Source organism: Indicator indicator, chromosome 27 (assembly GCF_027791375.1).
Source record: "Indicator indicator isolate 239-I01 chromosome 27, UM_Iind_1.1, whole genome shotgun sequence".
Lineage (NCBI taxonomy): Eukaryota > Metazoa > Chordata > Aves > Piciformes > Indicatoridae > Indicator > Indicator indicator.
Window position 1 is genome coordinate 1276802 of NC_072036.1, and position 26317 is coordinate 1303118.

Here is a 26317-nt window from a genome sequence, read left to right on the forward strand (position 1 = left end):
CAGCAATGGTGTGGGCAGCAGGAGTAGGGAAGTGTTTGTCCCCCTGCACTGGGCACTGGTGAGGCCACACCATGAGTCCTGGGTTCAGTTTTGGGCTCCTCACGCCAAGAAGGACATTGAGGTGCTGGAGCAGGCCCAGAGAAGGGCAACAAAGCTGGGGAAGGGTCTGGAGAACAGGGCTGGGTAGGAGCAGCTGAGGGACCTGGGTGTGTTTTGTCTAGAGAAGAGGAGGCTGAGGGCAGACCTCATTGCTCTCTACAACAGGTTTCTGGAACACCTCCAGGGACGGGGACTCTACCACCTCCCTGGGCAGCCTCTTCCAATCCCTGGCCACTCTTGCAGCAAAGAATTTTTTCCTAATCTCCAACCTAACCCTCCCCTGGCACAATTTCAGGCCATTTCCTCTCCTTCTATCACCTGATGCTAGGGAGCAGAGCCCAACCCCCACCTCACTGCAACCTCCTCTCAGGGAGCTGTAGAGAGCATTGAGTTCTCCCTCAGCCTCCTCTTCTTCACACCAAACACCCCCAGTTCCCTCAGCTGCTCCTCCCCAGCCCTGTTCTCCAGACCCTACCCCAGCTTGGTTGCCCTTCTCTGGACACAATTCCAGCACCTCAATGTCCTTCTTGTAGAGAGGGCCCCAAAATCTGAACCCAGGACTCAAGGCATGGCCTCATCAGTGCTGAATACAGAGGAACAATCACTTCCCTGCTCCTCTTGGTCACACCATTGCTGATCCAGGCCAGGATTCTGTTGGGCTCCTTGGCCACCTGAGCACACTGAAGCCTTCCCATTATAATCTTCTGCTAATTAGATAAACTAATTGTGTTAGCAGTGATTATAATCTGTGTGTCCTTGGCACTAATGCATTCCATCATTTTGCTTCTTTAAAGACTGTAAGAATTTTTAATCCTCTCTTTGATTCAGGTTTGTAGCACAGTAAATAAAGAACACCACATTGTTGATACTCCTCTAATTCCTGTGCTTGTATCACACAGCACTTTTGTACTGCAGAAGATAAAAAGCAGTGAGCCCTGGAAGGTGATCTGAGCCAGGATGGAAATAGCTAAATGAGGTGCAGGAAGGGGAAGTGAAAACTCAGATCATAGACTCAGAAGAGAATCAAGGGAAGGAGAATTAGCACAACTACTTTTCAAGGCATATTTTGGCTTTTCTTGAGTGGGACAACTGAAGCAGTGGTCAATAAATACCTTTGCCGTTCCCTGTGGACTCCCTGCTATTACTGACCAAGAACTTGAGTTGTGAGGGACAGTTAATTACCTCTGTGATCATCCCCTCATCCCTTTTGCTTCTAAGCCCCTCAGCTGTGGTAGTGGTTTTTGTATTCCCTTAAAGATGGAGCAGTTCCTGATATTTTGGCCACTATCAACATTGGTCTCGTGGTCATGGAGGGATTGGGTTGAACACTGAGGTCTTTTCCAGCCTTAGTGGTTTTATGATTTGGAGATTTCTGTGATTTTGGAGAAGAGAAGACTGAGAGGGGATTTAGTAAATGTGGATAAATATCCGAGGGCTGAGTGTCAAGAGGGAGGGGACAGGCTCTGATCACTTGCACCCTGTGGTAAGACAAAGGGCAATGGATATAAACTACAGCACAGGAGGTTCCATCTCAACATGAGGAGAAATTTTTTGACTGGGAGGGTCACAGAGCCCTGGAGCAGGCTGCCCAGAGAGGTTGTGGAGTCTCCTTCTCTGGAGACTTTCAAGCCCCATCTGGATGTGTTCCTGTGTGCCCTGTCCTGGATTCTATGGTCCTGCTCTGGCAGGGGGGTTGGACTGGATGATCTTCAAAGGTGCCTTCCAACCCCTAACATCCTGTGATCCTATGAGGCAGGGCAGATGTACTTAATTTCCTGATGCCTTGCCTTCAACCTCAAACCTTATGGCCTTTCTAGAGGCCATAAGACTGAAATGTGTCCTCAGAGTGGAACTGAGCTTTTAACTGTGTACTAGTTCAGTAGCTGCTCTGCTCAGGTACTGTCTGCTCTGTTCCTGTGGGCACTACAGACTGCAGATGGCAAATTTTCTGTCAGTGATCATAGACTCATAGAATGGCTTGGGTTAGAAGAGACCTTAAAGATCATCCAGTTCCAACCCTCTGCCATGGGCAGGGACACCTCCCACCAGCCCAGGTTGCTCAAGGCCTCATCCAGCCTGGCCTTGAACACCTCCAGGGAGGAGGCAGCCACAGCCTCCCTGGGCAACCTGTGCCAGTGTCTCACCACCCTCACTGGAAACAATTCCTTCCTCATCTCCAGTCTCAATCTCCCCCCTCCCAGCTCAAAGCCATTGCCCCTTGTCCTGTCACTCCCAGCCCTTGTCAAAAGTCCTTTCCCAGCTCTCCTGGAGCCCCCTTCAGGTACTGGAAAGCTGTTTTAAGGTCTCTCTGGAGCCTTCTCCAGGGCAAACAGCCCCAACCCTCTCAACCTGTCCCCACAGGGGAGGTTCTCCAGCCCTCTGATCATCTTTGTGGCCTCCTCTGCACCTGCTCCAACAGTTCCAGGTCTTTCTTGTGTTGAGGGCACCAGAACTGGAGGCAGTGCTCCAGGTGAGGTCTCATGAGTTCAGAGCAGTTCCACATTGTTCCACTGAGGCTGCTGCTTCTCTTTCTTGTACAGAGGGATCCAGGCTGAAGCAGATAGCTGCCCAACCATTAATGTAGTGTTGAAATACTGTTTCACCTGAATGTTGAGTCATTGATTAAGCCTTTTAGAAATTCAAACAACATGAACTTGAAAACAAACCCCTCCACAGTAGTTACTGCTAGAGCACTAAGGCTAGAAATAAAGTCCTTATAGAAGTGTTCAAAGGGAATTGTGGGGTTCAAGCACTTTGCTCTTTGACTTTGGTAAGCAAGGAAGCAAATACCTCTGCAAAAATACATGGCCCAGGCAGCACAGCAGGTTAATCAGGTCAGAGGTCCTTCTGCTTCCCAAAAGTGAGCTACATGAGGAGATTAGAGCTATAAAAACAATCTGACCCAAGAGATTCTTGTGCTGTAGGGACTGAGGATTAGGTACAGCTCAAACACTCAATTCACTTAATAACTTCTCATGGCTGAAGTTCCATTATCCACTTTCCTACTGTTGTAGAATCCAGCTAAGCTAGATCAATATCCTGAGGAAATGTGGCTTTCTATTTTTGGGTGACATTTTCCTGCTTGGCAGGATATGATCCTCATGCAACATGTGGGCAATGTGCTACTGATTTGTGTCTGCATATCAGTCTGGGGAACGTTGCCTCCTGCAGTGTATTAGGACTCAACAGCTATTGCCTGAGATCTTTAAATGCTCTTAAAATGTCATACATGGGACAGCAATGTGTCCTTGTGGCCAAGAGAGCCAATGGGATCCTGGGCTGCAAGCAAGAAAAGTGTAGCCAGCAAGGCGAGGGAGGTTCTTCTACCTCTCTGCTCTGCCCTGCTGAGACCACAGCTGCAATCCTGTGTCCAGTTTGGGGCTCCCCAGGTCAAGAGAGACAGAGACCTGCTGGAGAGAGTCCAAGGGAGAGCCATGAGGATGATTTGGGGACTTGAGTATCTCCCCTGTGAAGAGAGACTGAGAGCCCTGGGGCTGTTTAGTATGGAGAAGAGAAGGCTGAGAGGGATCTGATAAATGTCTATCAATAGCTGAGGGGTGGGTGTCAAGTGGAGGGGGCCAGGCTCTTTGGGGTGGTGCACAGTGATAAGACAAGGAACAATGGAGAGAAACTGGAACAGAGAAGATTTCATCTCAACATGAGGAGAAACTTCTTTCCAGTGAGGGTGCCAGAGCCCTGGAGCAGGCTGCCCAGGGGGCTTGTGGAGTCTCCTTCTCTGGAGACTTTGAAACCCCACCTGGATGCATTCCTGTGCAGACTACCCTGGGTGATCCTGCTCTGGCAGGGGGGTTGGACTGGATGATTTCTGGAGGTCCTTTCCAACCTCTAATGTACTGTGAGACTGTGATACACTTCCTCATTTTACTGTAAAATGATCCTGTACTGAGGAGCTGGGCAGGAAAAAGCAGGGTCTAGATTTGTAACTGCATTGAAATGAAGCCCTAATTATTTAATTATCATCTTCATCATTAGCTTCTCACACCAGTAGGCTGAAATGAGGGTAATAAAATGGTACTTGGGCCAAGACTCAACACATCAACATAAGATGGCACTTGGGTGGAATGAGTTTTAAATAGATGGACCACCAAAAACCAGAAGAAAGGTTTGCAGCATCAGTTTTGAGCTACACTGTCAGCAGTGGTGCTCAGATAGGTACTTCAAGGACATATTTCTAGTAACAAACTAAGAATTTCCATGCTTTGACACACTGGGGTGGGCATACTGCTGAAATACTTTGCTGTTGAATTATCACGGAATCACAGAAAGGTTTGGGTTGGAAGGGACCTTGAAGATCATCCAGATCCAAGCCCCCTGCCATGGGCAGGGACATCTCCCACCAGCCCAGGTTGCTCAAGGCCTCATCCAGCCTGGCCTTGGCCACCTCCAAGGAGGAGGTATCCACAGCCTCCCTGGGCAACTTGTTCCAGTGTCTCACCACCCTCATTCTCAAGAATTTCTTCCTCATCTCCAGTCTGTGTCTTCCCTCTTCAAGCTTATGCAGCAACTGTTTAAAGAGATAACTCTATAGTGGAACTGGTAAAATTATTACATTATTTGAATTTCTCATCCTCCAAACAGGAATCATCTTACCCAGACTAAATTTTGAGAATGGCTTCTAGCTCATACTGCTTCCCAGACTATTCCCAAGAGGATTTAGGAGAGAATCCTGGAGACTCCTTTTGTTATTTTCTTTTCTCTCTGCACTAATATTTTGAACTTAGAATCACAGAATGGGTTGGGTTGGGTTAGAAGGGACCTTAAAGCTCATCCAGTTCCAACCCCCCTGCCATGGGCAGGGACACCTCCCACCAGCCCAGCTTGCTCAAGACCTCATCCAGCCTGGCCTTGAACACCTCCAGGCAGGGGACATCCACAGCCTCCCTGGGCAACCTGTTCCAGTGCCTCACCACCCTCAGCTTCTCCAGAATGAAGCAGAACTAAATACATCTGGTTCAGTGTAGAGAAACTTCCAAGCACATTAATTGTTTGGCAAGATGCAAATCACTGGAGAACAGAGTTTTAAGCAGTTTAAACAGTTGTGATTTGCTGGCTCACTCTGCAGGTTTATCAACTGAACTTCCTCAATTGGAAATGCAGGAACCTTGCCAGACAATTAGTTTGGTTCTGGTGTGTTAAATTCACAAACCAGCCTTGCTGGCTCTCTGTGCTCCTGGAGGAGAGAGACAAGTTCCCCCAAAGGGCAAGTTGTGATGCTGGCTAAGGCTCTACAGCAATTCAGGGATGCACCCCCCTTCTCCAGGGGTGGTGGAGGGGGACTAGGAATAGCATCTCTAAAACCAAATGAGACAGCTAGCATGAGATGGGCTTAGGGTCCCTGTAGCTCCCACTTTGTCTTCAAAGTATTCTGATTTGAATCATATTCCAAAGGGCTGGCAAAATTAGGTTTAAAAGGATGAAACCTCCATCTTGTTCATGAAAAGTACTTTAGTTTGTCACCTCTGTTGAATGCTAGAAGAGCAACCAAGCTGATGCAGGGCCTTGAACATAAGTCCTATAAGGAACAGCTGGGGAACTGGGCTCTTCAGAAGAGGAGGATGAGGAGAGACCTCATTGCTCTCCCCAAAAAAGGGGTTGGAGTGAGGTGGGGGTTGGTCTCTTCTCACATGCAACAAGTGACAGGATAAAGGGAAATGGCCTCAAGTTGTGCCAGGGGAGGTTCAGGTTGGACATTAGGAAGAATTTCCTTACAGAAAGGGTCATTGGGTGCTGTCCCAGGCTGCCCAGGGAGGTGCTGCAGTCCCCATCCCTGGAGGGGTTTCACAGCTGCATGGATGTGGTGCTGAGGGACGTGGGGCAGTGGCAGTGGCTCAGCAGCAGGGGTGGGGTTGTGAGCTCTGGGGGAGTGCTTGGACTTGGTGATCTCAAAGGTCTCTTCCAACCTCCACAGTTGTATGATGCTATGATGTGTTTGACAGTCTGCACTGGCCACAGTGAGCTTCATTGGAGGAAGTTTCATTGACTGGATGATCTTGAAGGTCTTTTGCAGCTAGAATGATTCTATGTGTGTGTGAGGTTGAAGCCAGGTAGGGGTTGGTCTCTTCTCCCTAGTATCAGGAGTTTGTGCCCATTGTCCCTTGCTCTGTTCCTGGGCACTGCTGAGAAGAGCCCAGCCCCATCCTCATGACCTCCACCCTTGAGATGTTTATATCTGCATTGATAAGATGCTCTCTCAGTCCCCTCTTTGTGCAGATGACTCCCTGTTTCACATTCCATCCCTTCTAGTACCTAATATGAGCTGTTTAAATGTCTCGATTTCAACTTCAGCTGCCTGCTTTCTCTTCTACATTCAGAAATTAATCACTGAAATACATTTGCTATAAAATTCTTCCCCAGGCTGAAGCAGACACAAGCACTGTACACATCTTCTTTTTAAGTGAGTGGAAAGAGCCATTTTTACAAATGTTAAGTAATATTAATTCATGCTAGCAGCCCTTGGACACTCATTGACTCCCCAGAGATCGTTAGCAGTATCTTTAGCTCTACAGAAGTGAGATACCAGCCACCCTAGCTGGCACTTGTTGCTACAGGAAAAGGCAGTCCCCTTGCTTGCAGAGATGTTGAGAAATCAATTAATTAAGTTCATGGAGCTACAGCAGTTTCTGTCAGCAGGAGATTAGTTCTCAGACATCTATGAGAAAGTGAAGAGCAGCTGTGTTTAATCAGAGGAAAGGTCTGTCTGGGCTAGGCAGTGGTGTCCAGCAGTGCCCAGTGCTGCATGCACATGGGCCAGCACACAGCAGTGCTGCCATGCACACCCACCCAGTGTGCACCACTTGGTACACAGTTCCCAAGGTAGAGGTCAGCTCTGTGGCAGTCAGAAGTGAGAGACTGAAATCATAGAATCCTAGAATCAGTCAGGGTTGGAAGGGACCACAAGGATCATCCAGTTCCAACCCCCCTGCCATGGGCAGGGACACCTCACACTACAGCAGGCTGGCCAGAGCCTCATCCAGCCTGGCCTTAAACACCTCCAGGGATGGGGCCTCAACCACCTCCCTGGGCAACCCATTCCAGGCTCTCCCCACTCTCATGGGGAAGAACTTCTTCCTCACATCCAGCCTGAATCTCCCCATTTCCAGCTTTATTCCATTCCCCCTAGTCCTGTCACTACCTGATAGCCTAAAAAGTCCCTCCCCAGCTTTCTTGGAGCCCCCTTCAGATACTGGAAGGCCACAAGAAGGTCACCTCAGAGCCTTCTCTTCTCCGGACTGAACAGCCCCAACTCTCTCAGTCTGTCCTCATAGCAGAGCAGCTCCATCCCTCTGCTCATCCTGGTTGCCCTTCTCTGGACACCTTCCAGCATGTCCATATCCCTCTTGTAACAGAGGCTCCAGACCTGGATGCAGTACTCCAGGTGGGGTCTCACCAGAGCTGAGCAGAGCGGGAGAATCCCCTCCCTGGCCCTGCTGGCCACACTTCTCTTGCTGCAGCCCAGGCTCTGCTTGGCTCTCTGGGCTGCAAGTGCTCACTGCTGGCTCCTGTTGAGCTTCTCATCCCCCAGCACCCCCAAGTCCCTCTCCTCAGGGCTGCTCCCCAGCCAGTCCCTGCCCAGCCTAGATTTGTGCTTGGGATTGCCTCGACCCAGATGCAGGACCCTGCACTTGGTCTTGTTGAACCTCATGAAGTTGGCTTGTGCTCACCTCTCCAGCCTGTCCAGGTCCCTCTGGATGGATCCCTTCCCTCCAGCCTGTCTGCTGCACCACACAGCTTGGTGTCATCAGCAAACTTGCTGAGGGTGCACTCAATGCCTCTGTCCATGGCACCAACAAAGATGTTGAACAAGACTGGTCGCAGGACTGAGCCCTGAGGGACTCCACTTGTCCCTGGCCTCCACTGGGACATGGAGCCATTGACAGCCACTCTTTGGGTGCAGCCATCAAGCCAGTTCTTTATCCATCTGGTGGTCCACCCATCAAACCCATGTGTCACCAGTCTGGAGACCAGGATGTGGTGTGGGACAGTGTCGAAGGCTTTGCTCAGGTCCAGGTCAATGACATCAGTTGCTCTCCCCTCATCTATTAATGTTGTGACCTTGTCATAGAAGGCCACCAGGTTTGTCAGGCAGGATTTGCTCTTGGTAAACCCATGCTGACTGTACCAAATCACCTCTTCATTGTTCTTCTCTCTCAGTAGTGCCTCCAGGAGAATGTGCTCCATGATCTCACCAGGCACAGAGGTGAGACTGACTGGCCTGGAGTTCCCTGGTTCTTCCTTCTTCCCCTTTTTGAAAATGGGAGTAATGTTTCCCCTTTTCCAGTCAGTGGGGACTTGAAACAGGGGAAAATGCTGAATGTTTTAGCATATACTCAGCATTAGATCAAAAGGGATTGGCTTACGTTCTTGAGCTGTAATTGGCAGTTAATGCAAGGGATTATGAAATACTAACAAATAGTCCAGGACAACAAGGAGGAGGATGGGGAGAGACTGATGGAGAAACAGAATTCATAGAATCATAAAATTGCTTTAGTTGGACAAGACCTGCAAGATCATCCAGCCCAACCTTCAACCCTGCACCACCATGACCATTAAACCATGACCCAAAGTGCCATGGCCAAACAATTCTTGACCACCTCCAGGGATGGGGACTCCACCACCTCCCTGGGCAGCCTTTTCCAATCCCTGATCACTCTTGCAGCAAAGGAATTTTTGCTAATCTCCAACCTGAATCTCTCCTGGCACAATTTCAGGCCATTTCCTTTCCTTCTATTACCTGATACTAGGCAGAAGAGACCAACCCCCACCTCACTGCCACCTCCTTTTGGGGAGTTGTACAATTCATATATCAATAACAGAGATCCTGCCACTGGAGGGCTACAGACAGTGCTGCATCTAATCTCTATCCATTCTACACTTCAAGCAGCTGTAGATTTAAGAAATTAAGAAATCAACAGCAGGGAGTGGAATTTGCCTTACTACCAAGTAAAGTGCAGAGGGTCAGGAACACAGCCCTGAGTCAAAACAATTATTTGCAACCTGTAGATAGATACCAAGAGAAAGAAAAAGAAAAACTCAACCAAAATTCAGCACCTCTTGATTAGTTGTGATTAACTGAACAGAGGAGCAGCATTTAAATTGAGATTAGCATTTGTAAAGGAGTTTGTGATGTGTTCTCCTCCCCCTCTACTCTGCCCTGCTGAGGCCACACTTGGAATATTGCATCCAGTTCTGGGCTCCCCAGTTCAGGAGGGACGGGCATCTGCTGGAGAGAGTCCAAGGGAGGGCTGCAAGGATGCTGAAGGGACTGCAGCACTGCCTGGGGAGGAGAGGCTGAGAGCCCTGGGGGTGTTCAGTCTGGGGAGGAGAAGACTGAGAGGGATCTGATCAATGTCTATCAATAGCTGAGGGGTGGGGGTCAAGAGAGAGGGGACAGGGACAGGCTCTGCTCAGTTGCACCCTGGGATAGGACAAGAGGCAATGGATGGAGACTCCAGCACAGGAGGTTCCACCTCAACATGAGGAGGAACTTCTTCATTGGGAGGGTCCCAGAGCCCTGGAGCAGGCTGCCCAGAGAGGTTGTGGAGTCTCCTTCTCTGGAGTCTTGCCAGCCCTGTCTGGATGTGTTCCTGTGTGACCTGTGCTGGATTCTGTGGTCCTGCTCTGGCAGGGGGTTGGACTGGAAGATCTCCAGAGGTCCCTTCCAACCCCTAACATCCTGTGACCTGTGTGATCCTGTGATGCTGTGTTCTTACTGTGGAAACTTGTGGCACTTTGTGTAGGTCACAGTTCTCACACATATTTTAAACACCACTAAGTTAAGCCCTACATTTTTAATCCTTTTTTTTTTTTCTCCTAATGCTATTGTGACATAATAGCTTTTTTATCCACATTTTATCTCCCAGCTATAAAGTTAATCATTGCTTCAGACTAGACCATTTCCATTAAGTCTAAGGCAGCACAAACCCTTGCTAATACTAAACAGTTTGAAGTGGAAGCAGAAAATTCACATTGTTAGCCAAAATTTGTTTTGTTAGGATCTAGCAACCTGGCTTTCATCAGACCTAGGCAGAAAATATAGAGGAAGGAGGGAAGGAAGGGGGGAAGGACAGAAGGGAGGGAGGGAGGGAGAGAGGGAGGAAAGAGGAAGGAGGGAAGGAGGTGAGGAAAGAGGGAAGGAGCAAGAGAAGGAGGGAGGGAAGGAGAGAAAGAAGTGAGGGTGGGAGGAAGGGAGGCAGGAAGGAGGAAAGGAAGGAAAACTGGAAGGAAGAAGGGAAGGAAGGAGGGAGGAAAGGAGGGAAGGAAGGAGGGAAGGAGGGAGGGAAGAAAGAATGGAAGGAAGAAGAGAAGGAGGGAAGGAGAGAGGGAAGGAGGGAAGGAAGGTGGGAAGGAGGGAGGGAAGAAGGGAAGGAAGGAGGGGAGGAGGGAGGGAAGGAGAGAAGGAAGGGGAAAAATGAAGGAAGAAGGGAGGGAAGGAGAGAGGGAGGAAGGAAGGGAACCTTCTCTTGTCAAGGCTGAGCAAACCCAGTTCTCTCAGCCTGTCCTCACAGGGTAGGGCTGCCAGGCCTCTGAATGATCAGAGGACTTTCAGTGTCTTTGTCTTGACACTAGAGCAGGGAGTGCCTTCCTATTACAAAAATTAGTAGATGAGAATCTTTACTGGCATCAACTGGGATATTTTCTGAGAGATTTCTGAGAGACCTTGAGCAGCCTGGGTTAGTGTGAGGTGTCCCTGCCCATGGCAGGGGGGGTTGGAACTGGCTGATCTTGAAAGTCCCTTCCAACCCAGGCCATTCTGTGGTTCTGTGGCATGTCTGTGATCGTGGGGTGTGTGTCTGTGCCTGTGCACATGCACTGCTCCTGTGCCTGAGTGCACTGCCTGAAGTCAGAACCATCCATGGATTACCAAGATCATGCTAACAAGTGCAGAATTGCTTTCTGGGCTCCTGGAAGGGATGGAATGACAGATTTTATCTGCATGGGTTTTTATTTTCAAATGCTAGCTTAAAGCATGTTTATTAATTCAATGCTTTCTGTAGCACTGTGAAAAAAATCTTCATTCCTGCAGTACAAATCCTGGGTTTGTGTAATCCTTCCATTGCTTTAGTTACTGCTAACTAACCTCCATTTCAATCTCCAAAAGGAAACATATTTAGCTTGTCATGAATAAGGTTAGTAGAAGAAAGGCTGCAAAACTAACAAGCCATGAATTTAATTATGAGAAAGAATTGGCTCCAGAGGCAAGGTCATTCCACCCATGGTTTATGCTGACTGAAAAAAAAAAAAAAATCACAGTTCCAGTTTACTGCTTTGTGTTAACCTGTCCTGAAAAATGGATTCATGGAATCATAGAATTGTTTGGGTGGGAAAAGCCTTCTAGGATCATCCAATCCAACCATTAACCCAACACCACCAGGATGGATGTTAGGAAGAAGTTCTTCCCCATGAGGGTGGTGAGTCACTGGAACAGGTTGCCCAGGGAGGTGGTGGAAACCTCATCCTTGGAAGTTTTTAAGGCCAGGCTGGATGTGGCTGTGAGCAACCTGCTGTAGTGTGAGGTGTCCCTGGCCATGGCAGGGGGGTTGGAACTGGCTGATCCTTGTGGTCCCTTCCAACCCTGACAATTCTATGGTTCTATAACCACTAAAGCATGCCCCAGAGTGCCATGGCCACACATTTCTTGAACACCTCCAGGGATGGGAACTCCACCACCTCCCTGGGCAGCCTGTTCCAATCCCTGACCACTCCTGCAGCAAAGAAATTTTTCCTTATCTCCAACCTAACCCTCCCCTGGCACAATTTCAGGCCATTTCCTCTCCTTCTGTCACCTGTTCCTAGGAAGAAGAAGCTGTATTAGGATGATTAGTGTCAGTGGATTGTAGTGCCTAGAGACATGGTGGTACAGAGCTGCTCTCTTTGTTTATTTTGTTTACTTTTTGTTTGTTTTGGTTATTTTTGCTGCTTCCATTTGCATTTGTGATCCTTAGAGGTCTCCAGGATATACAGTAAAATACTAAACAAGAATTCTTTTTGTGGTGGAACCTCCTGTGCTGGAGTCTCCATCCATTGCCCCTTGTCCTATCCCAGGGTGCAGCTGAGCAGAGCCTGTCCCCTCCCTCTTGACCCCCAGCCCTCAGCTATTGATAGACATTGATCAGATCCCTCTCAGTCTTCTCCTCCCCAGACTGAACACCCCCAGGGCTCTCAGCCTCTCCTCCCCAGGCAGTGCTGCAGTCCCTTCAGCATCCTTGGAGCCCTCCCTTGGACTCTCTCCAGCAGATGCCTGTCCCTCCTGACCTGGCGAGCCCAGAACTGGGCAGAGTAGAGGGGGAGAGTGGAAGGAGGTAGGAAAATCAAGTTTGGCTGGCTAGAAGTTGTTTTCATTTTCTGTTCTGCCACATTTTAGAAGTAATATTCCTGAGCCCTTTTGCTTGATGCTTTACAAAGGTGGAAACAAAAGGGAGTCTAAGATCTTACAGTCTAACTTGGTGAACTGTGCTGAGAAACAGAACCCATATCATTGTAGAATGGCTTAGGCTGGAAAGGACCTCAGAGATCATCTACTCCAACCTCCCTGCCATGGGCAGGGACAGCTCTCAACTTTCTCATCCAACTTGGCCTTGAACACCTCCAGGAAGGAGGCTTCCACAACCTCTCTGGGCAGCCTATTCCAGAGCCTCATTGAATAATTTCTGACTGCTACTCACACTGTTTAAGCTTTCCCAGTAGCAAGCCAACACTTTAGAAAGTATTCATGGATTTTCCACAGTGGTGTGTCCTCACCAATACTGGATACAAGTATTGATTACCCCCAAATGCAATAGCAAGGCTGAGGGGAATGTTTTTACTAAGTGCAGCTTTTAATTTGGGGGTGAGCAGTTGCTCTTGTTTTAGTCCTGCATTTTTTGTGGTTAATAATCCTTGCATGCTGGGATGTTGTTGCCATAGAAATAGGAACTTGTTGAGTTTGGGAAAATCCTGCAAATTCTTCTTGCTAAAACACTCATGAAGGAGTACAGCCAGAGATGGGAGGCTAGGGGTGGGTTCTGGTGTCTTAATGACACTGTTCTAGTTGGTATTTCATTCCAATATTACAGGAAAGTATTTATTGATGTCTGCTTAGCTGGCTTGGTGTCATCTGCAGACTTACTAAGGGTCCCCTCCTCCAGATCATTCATAAAGCTGTTAAAGAGAACTCGTCCCAGCACTTGTGACCAGCCACCAACTGGGTTTCACTCCATTCCTTACCACTCTCTGGGCCTGGCCATCAACCTCTTAACCCATAGATGCCTCAACCCATCCAAGCCATGAGCTGGCAGCTTCTCCAGGAGGGTGCTGTGGGACACAGTGTCAAAGGCTTTACTGAAGTCCAGCTAAACATCCACAGCCTTTCCCTCATCCCCTAGGTAGGTCCTTGTTGTAGATCAGGTGCATCAAGCAGGACCTGCCTTTCATATCCCCATACTGACTGGACCTGGGCACCTGGTTGCCCTGCATGTACTGCATGATGGCACTCAAGATGATCTGCTCCATCAGCTTCCCTGGCACCAAACTCAAACTGACAGGTCTGTAGCTACCCAGATCCTCTTTCCAGCCCTTCTTGTAGATGGGTGTCACACTGGCTAATTTCCAGTCTGCTGGGACCTCTCTGGTCAGCCAGGACTGCTGGTAAATGGTGGAAAGTGTCTTGGTGAACACCTCCACCAACTGTTTTGGAGCTTGTGGGTGGATCCTATCCATTTCCATAGACTTTTGTGCATCTGTGTGGGGCAGCAGGGCACCAGCCATCTCTTCCTGGATTGGGGGAGGGGGTGGGGGATCATTCTGCTCCTGGTCTCTGTCTACTAGCTCAAGGGGCTGGATTCCCAGAACACAACTGGTCCTGTTACTAAAGACAAAGGCAAAGAGGGCAGTAAGCCTTTTCCTCACCCTTTGTCATCATGTTCCCTCCTGCATCTAGCAGAGGATGGAGGCTCTTCCTGGTCCTTCTTTTGCTGCTGATGTGTCTACAGAAAGATTTAGAATCATAGAATGGTGTGGGTTGGAATGGACCTCCAAAGCTCATCCAGTCCAACCTCCCAGCAGTCAGCAGGGACATCCTCCACTAGATCAGGTTGCTCAGGGCCTCGTTGAGCCTCACCTTGAATATCTCCAGGGAGATATTTCTTGTTGTATATTACAGCAGTCAGATTAGTTTCTAGCTGGGCTTTAGATTTTCTAATTTTCTCCCTGCACAGCCTCCCAACATCTTTGTGGTCATCATGTGTGGCCTGCCCCTTCTTCCAGAGGCCCTGTTCATTCCATGAGCTGCAGCCAGAGCCCCTGTTCAGCCAGGCAGGTCTTTGCCACCAGCTCATCTTCAGCACATAGGGAACACTGTTCAATATGTTCCAGAATCATTCAGCTTGGAAAAGCCCCTCAGGATCACCAAGTCCAACCATTAACCCTACTCTACAAGGGTCACCACTAAACCATAGCCCCAAGCACCATATCCAAACCACCTTTAAACACATCCAGGGTTGGTAACTCCACCACCTCCCTGGGCAGCACTTTCCAGTTCCTGACCACTCTTGTTGGGAAAAAAAAATTCCTACTGTCCAGTCTAAACCTCCCCAGTGGTAGCTCGAGGCCATTCCCTCTTGTTCTATCACTAATTACCTGTGAGAAGAGACCAGCACCAACCTCTCCACAATGTCCTGAAAGTTGCTGTTGTAGACAGCAATGAGGTCTCCCCTCAGCCTCCTCTCTTCCAAAGCAAACAGCCCCAGCTGCTTCAGTCTCTCCTCATCAGATTTATTCTCCAGGCCCTTCCCAGCTTCCTTGCCCTCCTCTGCACTGGGCTCCAGCACCTCCAGATCTCTCTTGTATTGAGGTGCCCAAAACTGGACACAAGACTCAAGGTGCAGCCTCACCAGAGCCAAGTCCCAGGGGACAATCCCCTCCCTGCTCCTGCTGGAAAACATTGTTTAGAAACATCTGTTAGAGCTGATGGTCAAATAGTGTAGTTTGATTTCAATATCACTTCTGAAAGATCTTCACAGCTAAAGAAAAAGAGCTGCTTTCATCCAGACCTCCACCCTTCAGCCACTCTGGCCCTGCTAAATTGGTGCTTGTAGAGATGAGAGCAGCTGTTGCCAAAGCTGGTCAGCAGCTGGGGACGTTGTGCTCACTGTGTTTTTCCTGCTCTGCAGTTTGTAACTGTCAGCCAGGGAAAAATGTCTGGAATTGTGGTGACATATGAGGTGAGATTTTTTAAAATAAGCCTCAGTGACAAGTGCCTGACATGGTACAGACTGAGATTTACTTGGCACTGCAGTAATAGGCATGGGCAGGAGCTGTGCAGGAAATATCATTACCACATCGCTGCTGGAAGAATAGGCACCCAACTTGGTGTTCTTGAATCCTTGGTCTAGTAACAGCAGCTTGGGCAGTGGTGGTTGGGAAGGCACAGCCACAGACAGGCTTTGATCACAGAGGAAGCCAAGCAGGAAGAACAGAGCCTTGGTAACCAGACTAGGGTTATGTGCTCTGGTGACTCTCATTATGTGGCTATGACAAAGGAATCATCTTCTGAACTTTGGAAAGCTTTGTCTTTGGCAAAGTGTATTTTAGACTTCAGGAATGGTTGGCCAGACAGTCCTGTTTGTCTTCTGCAGGGAGAGGAAATGACAGATCAAGAGACTCTCCCTTGAGGTTTTCCTCCCCCTCTGCTCTGCCCTGGTGAGGCGACAACTGGAGCTCTCTGTTCAGTTCTGGGCTCCCCAGTTCAATAAGGACAGGAAACTACAGGAGAGAGTCCAATGGAGAACCACTTAGATGCTGATGGGATTGGAACATCTACCTTATGAGGGAAATCTGAGAGACCTGGGGCTGTTGAGCCTGGAGAACAGCACTCTGAGAGGGGATCTTATCTTCCTCAACATGAAGAAGACCTTCTTCACTGTCAGGGTCACAGAACCCTGGAGCAGGCTGCCCAGAGAGGTTGTAGAGTCTCCTTCTCCGGAGACTTTCAAGACCCATCTGGATGTGTTCCTGTGTGACCTGTGCTGGATTCTATGGTCCTGCTCTGGCAGGGCGGCTGGACTCCAAGATCTCCAGAGGTCCCTTCCAGCCCCTAACATCCTGTGATCCTGTGATCTGCCAGAGTTTTGGTTGTTTGCCTACCAGTTGTGCTTGCTCTGTGGACAGATTTTATTTGTTTCTTAATGAGAAAAGTTTCACTGAGTGGGGGGAAAGCCACATGTCTGATGACTCTTTCCGTTGCTGGGAAACTTTTCAATATTCAGATTTCTTGTGAATGTGGTGTTTTGTTACCCAGGCTATGAAGGAAGAAGGTTTTACTCAATGGGTTTGTAAGGAATTTTTTAAAGCTCTCCATAAAGGTGTAGTGATAGGACTAAGGGGAATGGAATAAAGCTGGAAGTGGGGAGATTCAGGCTGGACATGAGGAAGAAGTTCTTCCCCATGAGAGTGGTGAGAGCCTGGAATGGGTTGTCCAGGGAGGTGGTTGAGGCCCCATCCCTGGAGGTGTTTAAGGCCAGCCTGGATGAGGCTCTGGCCAGCCTGCTGTAGTGTCAGGTGTCCCTGCCCATGGCAGGGGGGCTGGAACTGGATGATCCTTGTGGTCCCTTCCAACCCTGACTGATTCTATGATTCCATGAAGGTCATTTGAGGTAGAGCAATTCAATGTTTTCTCACTGCTATGCTTTATGTCTTGCCTGTTGGTTTCTTAGCATGGGGCTTACACATTGGAGAACATTCTGGGATCAGCTGAGTGCCTGCATTGAATGAAACTCCTTTACCTTTGACTTAACTCTGCCTTTACATAGGATTAGCAGAATCAAAACTGAGCATTAAAGAGGCTGGATCATAGAAGGGCAACCAAGCTAGGAAAGTATCTGGAGAACAGGGCTGGTGAGGAGCAACTGAGGGAGCTAGGGGTGTTTAGTGTGGAGAAGAGGAGGCTGAGGGAAGACCTCATTGCTCTCTACAGCTCCCTGAAAGGAGGTTGGAGCCAGGTGGGGGTTGGTCTCTTCTCCCTTGTATCAGCAGTTTGTGCCCATTGCCCCTTGTCCTGTCACTGGGCACTACTAAGAAGAGCCCAGCCCCATTCTCATGACCTCCACCCTTTATATGCATTGATAGGATCCTCTTTCAGTCCTCTGGTGCAGGTTTGGTACATAGGGAGGTGGGGGTTGGTCTCTTCTCCCTAGGATCAGGTGACTGAATGAGAGGAAATGGCATGTGTATTGTGGTGGGTTGACAATTCCCCCCCAACATTACCTTTACCAGAGCAGCTCAGCTGGAAGCAAATGAAGCTGTATTTACAAGCCAGGCTACAATCTACAATGGAATGCAAGGAATAGGTACAAAATAGACAAGATTTACAGTTTTTACAGGGATTTACAGTTAATGAATAGAACAAGGACCCCCCCTGGGCAAAGACTAGGGGAAGCTAATAGCTTCTCCCTTCCCTGCCTCCCTCCCTAACCCCTGTACACAAAAGGGACAAGAGACAGAAGCAGAGATATTAGACTTAGCCAAAACAATGCAGCCAAGGTCAAGCAGAGGCAAGCAAAGTCTCTCCCAGAGCAAAGAAGCAGAAGAGAGAGAGATTGTTTTGGTACAACTAGTTTATCACAGTCTCACAGTATATCAGAGGTTGGAAGGGACCTCAAGAGATCATCAGATCCAACCCCCCTGCCAGAGAAGCATCACTTAGGTTAGTCTGCACAGGAATGCATCCAGGTGGGGTTTGAAAGTCTCCAGAGAAGGAGACTCCACAACCCCCCTGGGCAGCCTGTTCCAGGGCTCTGGTTTAAGTCCCTTCTTTCTCCCATGGGATTGTTTAGAACTATCATTCTTTTCCTTTTTACACCCAATAGTGATTTTTTTACATTTTACCATTTTCTGTTCAAGATCTGTGAAAAATTTTGAAGGCATAGCCTGAAACTACCACAGCCTGAAATTGTGCCAGGGGAGGATTAGGTTGGAGATTATGAAACATTTCTTTGGTGCAAGAGGGCTGGAGCATCTCTCCTGTGAGGAGAGACTGAGACAATTGGAGTCTGGAGAGGAGAAGGCTCCAAGGTGACCTTCTTGTGGCCTTCCAGTATCTGAAGGGGGCTCCAAGAAAGCTGGGGAGGGACTTTTTAGGATATCAGGGAGTGACAGGACTGGGGAGAATGGAACAAAGCTGGAAGTGGGGAGATTCAGGCTGGACATGAGGAAGAAGTTCTTCCCCATGAGAGTGGTGAGAGCCTGGAATGGGTTGTCCAGGGAGGTGGTTGAGGCCCCATCCCTGGAGGTGTTTGCAGCCAGGCTGGATGAGGCTCTGGCCAGCCTGCTGTAGTGTGAGGTGTCCCTGCCCATGGCAGGGGGGTTGGAACTGGATGATCCTTGTGGTCCCTTCCAACCCTGACTGATTCTATGATTCTAAAAGTGGTCAGGGATTGGAACAGGCTGCCCAGGGAGAAAGTATAATCCCCCTCTCTGAAGGTGTTCAGGTAACCTGTGACCATGGCTCTTGGGGACATGGTTTAGTGGCCATGGTGGTGTTGGGTTGCTGCTTGGACTTGGAGATCTTTTCCAATCAAAACAATTCAGTCATTCTGTGAGAAGATTCCAGAAATGAATGATTTGAAAGTTTTGTTTGTCAGAGGGGTCTATTTCAAGAAACTGGAGATGACAGTGGATGCTTTGAAATGCTCATTTCCCCTTTTGAGTGGTTCGGTGTTGTGGAAAAACACTCAGAGAGAGCAACTGAAGCAAGCAGTCTCTTAGTCAGGTTTCCTTACATATCCTTATTTCCTCCTTCTGTGAACTTCTCTGCAGGCAGTATTTGGAATAAGTGAGTTTAAGTAGAATTCAGCATCAATTTATGCAATTTATAGAGAAGAATTTTGAGTGTACATAAGCAGGGAAACTGCAGGATTCTTAGCTAGCCAGGAGAGAGAAGGTGGTAGAGAGTTGGAAGAAAGAGCTCATTCTTTCAAGGGGGGGGGGGGGGAATTAACTTCCTTATGAAGAAAACCGAAAACTGGCAGTTTTTGTAGAGCCAGCCAGAGCTATGCTGCCATTCAAATGGAACATGATTACCCTGCTTTCTCTGCAATATTACTCTAATGCCACAGAAGAGCTTTTATATCCTATCTAAATTCAAGTCTGTCTAAAAGAGGAGACTATTTAATATCTAATTGGATCTTGAGTAGAACTAGAAGATGCAGTCTGTGGTGAGAGCTATTATGAAATGAAGAAAAGTTTGATATTTTCTCAGGGATGGTTCTGTTGGAATTCTTTCCCAGTCTCAGCATGAAGACTGGGTCAGCAAAAGCCAATTAAATAGCATCATTTTTCCAAACAGTACTGTTTTGTAAAGACCTTGGAATCACAGAATGGTTTTGTTTCAAAAAAGACCTTTAAGCTCATCCAGTCCAACCATTCCCTAACTCTACCAAGGCTGCTGCTAAGCAGCACCACATCTCTGCCTCTTTGAAACATCTGCAGGCTGGGGATTCAAGCACCCCTCTGAGCATCCTGGGCCATCTTTGGGAAGAAGTTTCTTCTAATTTCCAACCTGGTGCATCCTGGGACCATTTCTGCTTGTCTTGCCACTTGTTACTGAGGAGAAGAGACCAGCCCCCTCCTCACACCAACCTCTTCTCAGGGAGCAGTAGAGAGCAGTGAGGTCTCTCCTCAGCCCCCTCCTCCTCTTGTATCCGGGAGGTAGCACCTGCTCTGCTGAAGTTACATTGAGCAGATGTTGTTCAGAAGAAAAGAGGCAGCTCCTGGTGTAGTGGAGTAGGTGCTAAGACGTTCGTGGCAGAGTTAGAAGAGGCATTGGAGAGGGAAAGTGTGAATCACCAGGTGATTCAAGTATACAACAGGTTGTGGAAGCTGTAGAAGGAAGGGCTACTCTCCAATGACTTCAGCAGCAGAGATCCTGACAGCTTGCCTCAGAAGAGTGTTGACAGCAGGCTGCCTAAGTGAAGGAAGACAAAGCCTTCTAGAATTTGATTTCCATATAAAGAGAAGCATTCCACATCTCTGGCTTTGCAGAGATTTGGAGCAATGCTCTTTGTTGTCAGCATTGTAAATATTTCTGGTTTACTATCACTCGATCTAAAAGTGATTTTAGTGTGACAGGCATAACATCAAAGCATGTTTTACAACCTTCCTCCTACCCTCCAGCTTTCTTCCCGTTGAGCATGGTCATTTCTTTAGCTTTGGCTGACCCACAATGCAGCTACCAGGATGTTGGAAACAGTTTGGTTTGCTCTCTGGTTGTATCCTTTATCACCATGAGACTTAAGAGTACAGGAACAGGCTGCCCAGAGAGCTTGTAGAATCTAGAAAGAAAGGGTGAGAGAGTTGGGGCTGTTCAGCCTGGAGAAGAGAAGGCTTTGGGGAGACCTTGGAGCTGCATTTCAATATCTGAAGGGGACAAGCAGGCAGGCTGGGGAGGGACTGTTCAGAAGGGCCTGGGGGGATAGGACGAGTGACAATGGTTTGAAACTGGAGCAGGGGAGGTTTAGGTTGGACATCAGGAGGAAGTTCTGCACAATGAGGGTGGTGAAATTCTGGAACAGGTTGCCCAGACAGGTGGTTGAGGATCCATCCCTGGAGGCATTCAAGGTCAAACTCAATAGGGCCCTGAGCAACCTGCTCTAGTTGGAAATGTCCCTGCTGACTGCAGGGAGGTGGTTAGACAAGGTGACCTTTGAGGGTCCCTTCCAGCTTGATGCATTCTATGATTCCATGAATTCTATGGCTTTTTCACAGAATCACTGAATCAGTCGGGTTGGAAGAGACTTCCAAGTCCAACCTATCACCCAAATCTATTTAATCAACTAGACCATGGCACTAAGTACCTCATCCAGGCTTTTCTTAAACACCTCCAGGGACAACGACCCCACCACCTCCCTGGGCAGCACATCCCAATGGCCAATTTCTCCTTCTGGGAAGAACTTCTTTCTAAGATCAAGCCTAAAGTAGCTTGAGACTGTTTGGCCTGTCCTGACAGTCAGAAAGCTGAATCTTCTTCATGCATTCCTTGCAGCTGCCACAGGAGAACAGAAATGGCCAAGTCATTTTCCCAGGCTTTTACATTTTGGTCCCTCTTGGGCCTCTCTTTTCTGGACTGGTCAGACTCCCCCCTTTCCTCTAGGGGTTCATGGTTGGTAGATTCTAAAAGTCCTTGATTCATTCTGGTTGCCTTCTCTAAACTGTTAGAGCCCTGGGGCTTTCTAGTCTGGAGAAGAGAAGACTGAGAGGGGATTTAACCAATGTTTATAAGTATCCGAGGGCTGGGGGTGTGCTGGTTTGAGGCCAGCCAGAACATCTCTTGCCCCGAAAGGGACAAAAGAATGACACACGCAAATGGATTGGAGAGTGATGGAAAGTTTAAATGGAAAAGCAACTGTGAAACTACAGAAAAACTACACAGCATAGTGGCAAAGAACATCCTAAAGCATACAGAGTCCCTTACATAGTACCCAGAGGTTTCCCAATCCTTCCCTTCTCCCACCTGAGGGTCTACCCAATCCCTCAGGGCTCTTTCTTCCCCCTCCCACTGCTAGGCAAGTCTCAGGCTGGCCAGGTCTGAGACTGCCCCCCCTCCATTCTCCTCCTGGCATTAGGCCTAGTCAGGCCTAAGAGGCCTGAGATACCCCCCTGGCATTACCGGATAAGAGAGGACATCTCCCATGGGAGCAGAGAGGGAAGAAAGAGGAAGAGAATGACTCTGCAGATGGCCTTATAGGGCGCAGGATTTATGGGTAGAAATACGCTGTTTCCCGTGTCCACCCCTATTGGGCGGGCACCTGGGACACCAGAGGTGTATCTCATGCAGCAGTGGCAGGGGGCACCCAGCCCAAACTGCCACAGGGGGTCAGGAGGGAGGGGACAGGCTCTGCTCACTTGCACCCTGTGGTAGGACAAGGGGCAGTGGATACAAACTACATGAGGAGGAACTTCTTCACTATGAGTATCCCAGACCACTGGAGCAGGCTGCCCAGAGAGGTTGTGGAGTCTCCTTCTCTGAAGCCTTTCCAGACCTGTCTGGATGTGTTCCTGTGTGCCCTGTGCTGGATTCTCTGGTCCTGCTCTGGCAGGGGAGGTTGGACTCAAAGCTCTCCAGAGGTCCCTTCCAGCCCCTAACATCTTGTGATCTGTGATCTGTTTGTCTGCTCCTTTCTAATAGAGTTTTAGTCAAAGTTTGCATCATCTTCTGCTTTTCTCTCTGCATTTACTTTCAATCAGAAACTTTCTTTTCACATCTTTTCCCTGTATGACCTCTCAATTCCCCGCATTGGATTTTCATTCTCTAAGGTAAAGGTTATGTAGTTGGGATAAAGTAAAACCTGTCTTGGTACTTATTTTTTTTTCTAGGTTGCCTGAACCCACACAGTCTTTTTGTTTTCCTGTTATTTTAATTTCATTGAATCCTTGCAGTTAGGCTGAAATTGAAAGATAAATTCTCACAAAAAGTGTGTTCCTCTTACAGTCTTTAGCCTTGACCACAGGCAAAACAAAAATGCTGCAAGAGGGCTGTTTATTATAGTCAAGGTTGAATGTTGTTTCATTGATCTTAATAGGTCTGGAAACTATATAGACAAACACCTGATGCTGATGTTTGCCTACTAAACTAGGAGGAGGATAAAGAGGCTTACAGAGAGCTCTGGGTAGACTGGAGAGCTGTGCTGTCACCAGCTGTAGGACACTGAACAAGAGCAAGTTGAAAGCTGGTGAAAGATCTGGAGAACAGGGCTGGTGAGGAGCAGCTGAGGGAACTGGGGGTATTTAGTGTGGAGAAGAGGCTGAGGGGAGACCTCATTGCTCTCTACAGCTCCCTGAGAGGTGGTTGACTGAGGCTGGTGTTGGCCTCTTTCCTCAAGGCCCCATCCCTGGAGATATTCAAGGTGAGGCTCAACAGGGCTCTGAGCAACCTGATCTAGTGGTGGATGTCCCTGCTGACTGCAGAGGGGGTTGGACTGGGTGACATTGGAGGTCCCTTCCAACCCAGACCATTCTGTGATTCTAAGTAATGACAGGACAAGTGGAAGTAGCCTGAAAGTGTGCCAGGGTAGATTTGGGTTGGAAATTATGAAAAATGTCTTTGCTGCAAGGGTGGACAGGGATTGGAACAGGCTGCCCAGGGAGATGGTGGAGTCCCCATCACTTGAGGTGTTAAAAAAGCAGGTAGACATGTCACTTTGGGACATGGTCTAGTGGTCATGGAGGTGTTGGGTAGAAGGTTGGGACTTGATGATGCTAGAGGGCTTCTCTAATTTTAATGATTCTGTGACTCTAAAGGTTGCTAAGGCTGATGGTGTTGAGGGTCAGCCTGAATGAGCACCATACAGCTGAAATATACAGAAAGCCTAGTGTCAAGTGGACATTTTCAGGGCTTTCAAATCTTTTTCTGACTACTTTATGATCCATGTGTTTGAGATATTTGCAGCCTTTGACAGAGGTAGAAGGATAGCTCTGTGGACCATCATTTGAGGGTTGAAGAAGAAGAATGGTTCCCAGAGCTACCTTCATATAGTTCTGCAACACTGGAAAGCTATGACTGGGAAATACTGAAGCTGGAGGAAAGTGCCCCCAAATGGTCTGTTTTGTTTCACTGAATTCCACTTTTTTTTCTCTCTCTCTTTTTTTTTCTCCCCAGGTAGCAGCTGCTGGAGGACATCTGAAATTTACAGTCTCCTATGACTTCACAGAGGAAGAAGAGACAGTTCAATTGATAGTTCAGACTGATGTTATCATAGAGGTAAAGTGATTGTATTTTTGGCCACAGAGAAGGAAAAAAAAAAAAAAGAAAATTGCCCACTTCAGATGTTCAGTAGGAAGGCTGCTGGCTGAGGATACAAAATAGCAGGGTGCATGTACCTTCAGCTAATTCACAGCAGCAGAGAATGGACACACTTTGGGAAATAAAATCTTCAGTAGCTCAAGGAGCCTCTGGCAAGATTTCAGTGGCTTCAAACACTATTTTCTTCCTGTTCCTGTGGAGGAATGAAGAAATAAAATAATTGTTCGTTTGCCTGTCTGAGGTAACACTTTTGCATTCTTTCATCAGAGCAGTTCCTGTGCAGCTTGGCAAATTTGCTTTTGCCTGTGCCTGGTCCCCAGGTTTTAGCTGAATAACTCAAACTTTCTTCTGCTGACTTTCAAAGCTAGCAGACAAGCCCCTTTCAGGGGTATGGAACCAGAGAATCATAGAATGGCTCAGGTTGGAAGGCACCTTCAAGATCATCTATTCCAACCTCCCTGCTGCTGGCAGGGTCACCTCTCAACTAGACTTGGTTGCTCAACACTTCATCCAACCTGGCCTTGAACATCTCCAGGGAGAAGGCATCCACAGCTTCCCTGGGCAACCTGTCCAGAGTCTCACCAGCCTCATACTGAAGAACTTCCTAAGCTCCAGTCTAACCCTGCTCTGCCTCAGCTTCAAACCATTCCCCCCATTGGCCTGTCTGGAGACACCCTCATGCAGCCTTCCTGTAGGATCCCTTCCAGTATTGGAAGGCAGCTCTAAGGTCCCCGTGCAGCCTTCTCTTCCCTAGGCTGAACACCCTCAGCTCCCTCAGCCTGTCCTCATAGCAGAGGTGCTGCAGCCCTTGGATCATCTTTGTGGTCTCCTCTGGACTCGCTCCAGCAGCTCTGTGTCCTCATTACAAATGATATTTATTATTCTTGTAAAATACATTACTCAGTCGATCCTGTACCCCAACTGGATACAGAGAAAGCTTTTTTTTTCCTTGGCTTTTTCATGTTTTAGTCTCTCTCTCTCATGCCTCTGTTTAGGGAGGTCACTTGAGAATCAGCACACCAGAAGAGGGGATTCACCTGCAGCCTTCTGAAGAACACACTGAAGAAATTGTGCTGAAACCAGAATCTTTCTCTGAGCATGGCACTGACATTCCAGTCAGCAGGAGGGAGTTCATGACCGTCCTTGCCAACGTGAAGAGGATCCTCATAAGAGCCTCCTACACCTATGGGATGAATGCCATCTACAGGTGAAGTTGGGCAACGTTTCCCTTTGCTACAGGCAGCTCCTCAGAACCTTTGTTTTCCCTTTTCAGCTGAGCTGATTTAAAGCACACTCAGTTTGGACCATGAAATCCAGAGCACTCATTTCCACTTTACAAAGTTTCTTAGGTTGTTTGTTTGTTTTGGGCTATGTTTTTAATTTGTTTGGGGGTTTTTTGTGGTTTTTTTTTGTTGTTGTTGTTTGGGGGTTTTGTGGTTGTTTGTTTTTATTTGGTTGGTTTGGGTTTTGTTTGGCTTTTTTTGTTTGGTTTGGTTTGATTTTTGTTTGGGTTTGTTGTTTGGTTTTTTGGTTGGTTGGTTGTGGGTTTTTTGATTGTTTGGTTTTGGGTTTTTGTTTTTCATTTGGGATAAGCAGCAGGAGGAGAGGGAACAGAGAGAAGCAGCCTGGTAAGGAAATGCAATCCCCTGGCCTGTGAAGGCATCAGTGCCAGTCTTTAACTATGGTTAGTTGGTGAGTGCTGTAGTTGGCATGGCCAGGGTAGATCATGGAGTGCAGTACTGACATGTTGGGGCAAGGGATGATATATCACTTAGATATTGTTTACCCTGCTTAATGAGCAGACAAGGACACATCAACAGTGGACCAGAGAATACTACCCTGAGTCCCTAAGCTGGAAAAGTGTTTCAGGGGGAGCTGTCTGTGTTTTTAATCAGTGCTGCACACAGAACTGGCTGCTCCCAAAGCCCTTCCTTTGATTTATGCCAGATTGCTGCCTGGACTGCTTAAAAGCACTTATTTCATGTGAACTCTCCTACACCTCCTGATAAAATGAAGGAGGTGCTGTGTGAGATGACACAACTTTTCTATCTCTGTGGCTGCAGTGGGATTGAACCCATGAGGTTTAACTTGCATTTCAAATTTTCCTAAGTGCATTAAAGGGCTCAAGTTGTGCCAGGGGAGGTTCAGGTTGGATATTAGGAATAATTTTTCCCCAGCAAGGGTTCTCAGGCACTGGCACAGGCTGCCCAGGGAGGTGCTGGAATCACCATCCCTGGAGGTAAGAGCTGCAGGGATGTGGTGCTGAGGGATATGGGTTAGTGGCAGTGGCTCAGCAGCAGGGGTGGGGTTGTGAGCTCTGGATGAGTAGTTGGACTTGATGGTCTCAAAGCTCTCTTCCAACCTCAACAGTTCTATAATTCTATGAGCAAATACTCCAGGTGGGCTGAAGACAGCCTCTCTCCTAAT

At 48.1% G+C, this 26317-nt stretch overlaps 1 protein-coding gene across 1 annotated transcript in view; it reads left to right on the forward strand.

The window, feature by feature from the left end:
- Window positions 1-26317, forward strand: part of LAMA2 (laminin subunit alpha 2) — a 500110-nt gene that overhangs the window by 234669 nt on the left and 239124 nt on the right. The window contains exons 13-14 of the mRNA XM_054393014.1: window positions 23747-23848; window positions 24886-25097. Of these exons, the coding sequence (XP_054248989.1) occupies window positions 23747-23848; window positions 24886-25097 (314 nt within the window). The remainder of the gene's footprint in view (window positions 1-23746; window positions 23849-24885; window positions 25098-26317) is intronic.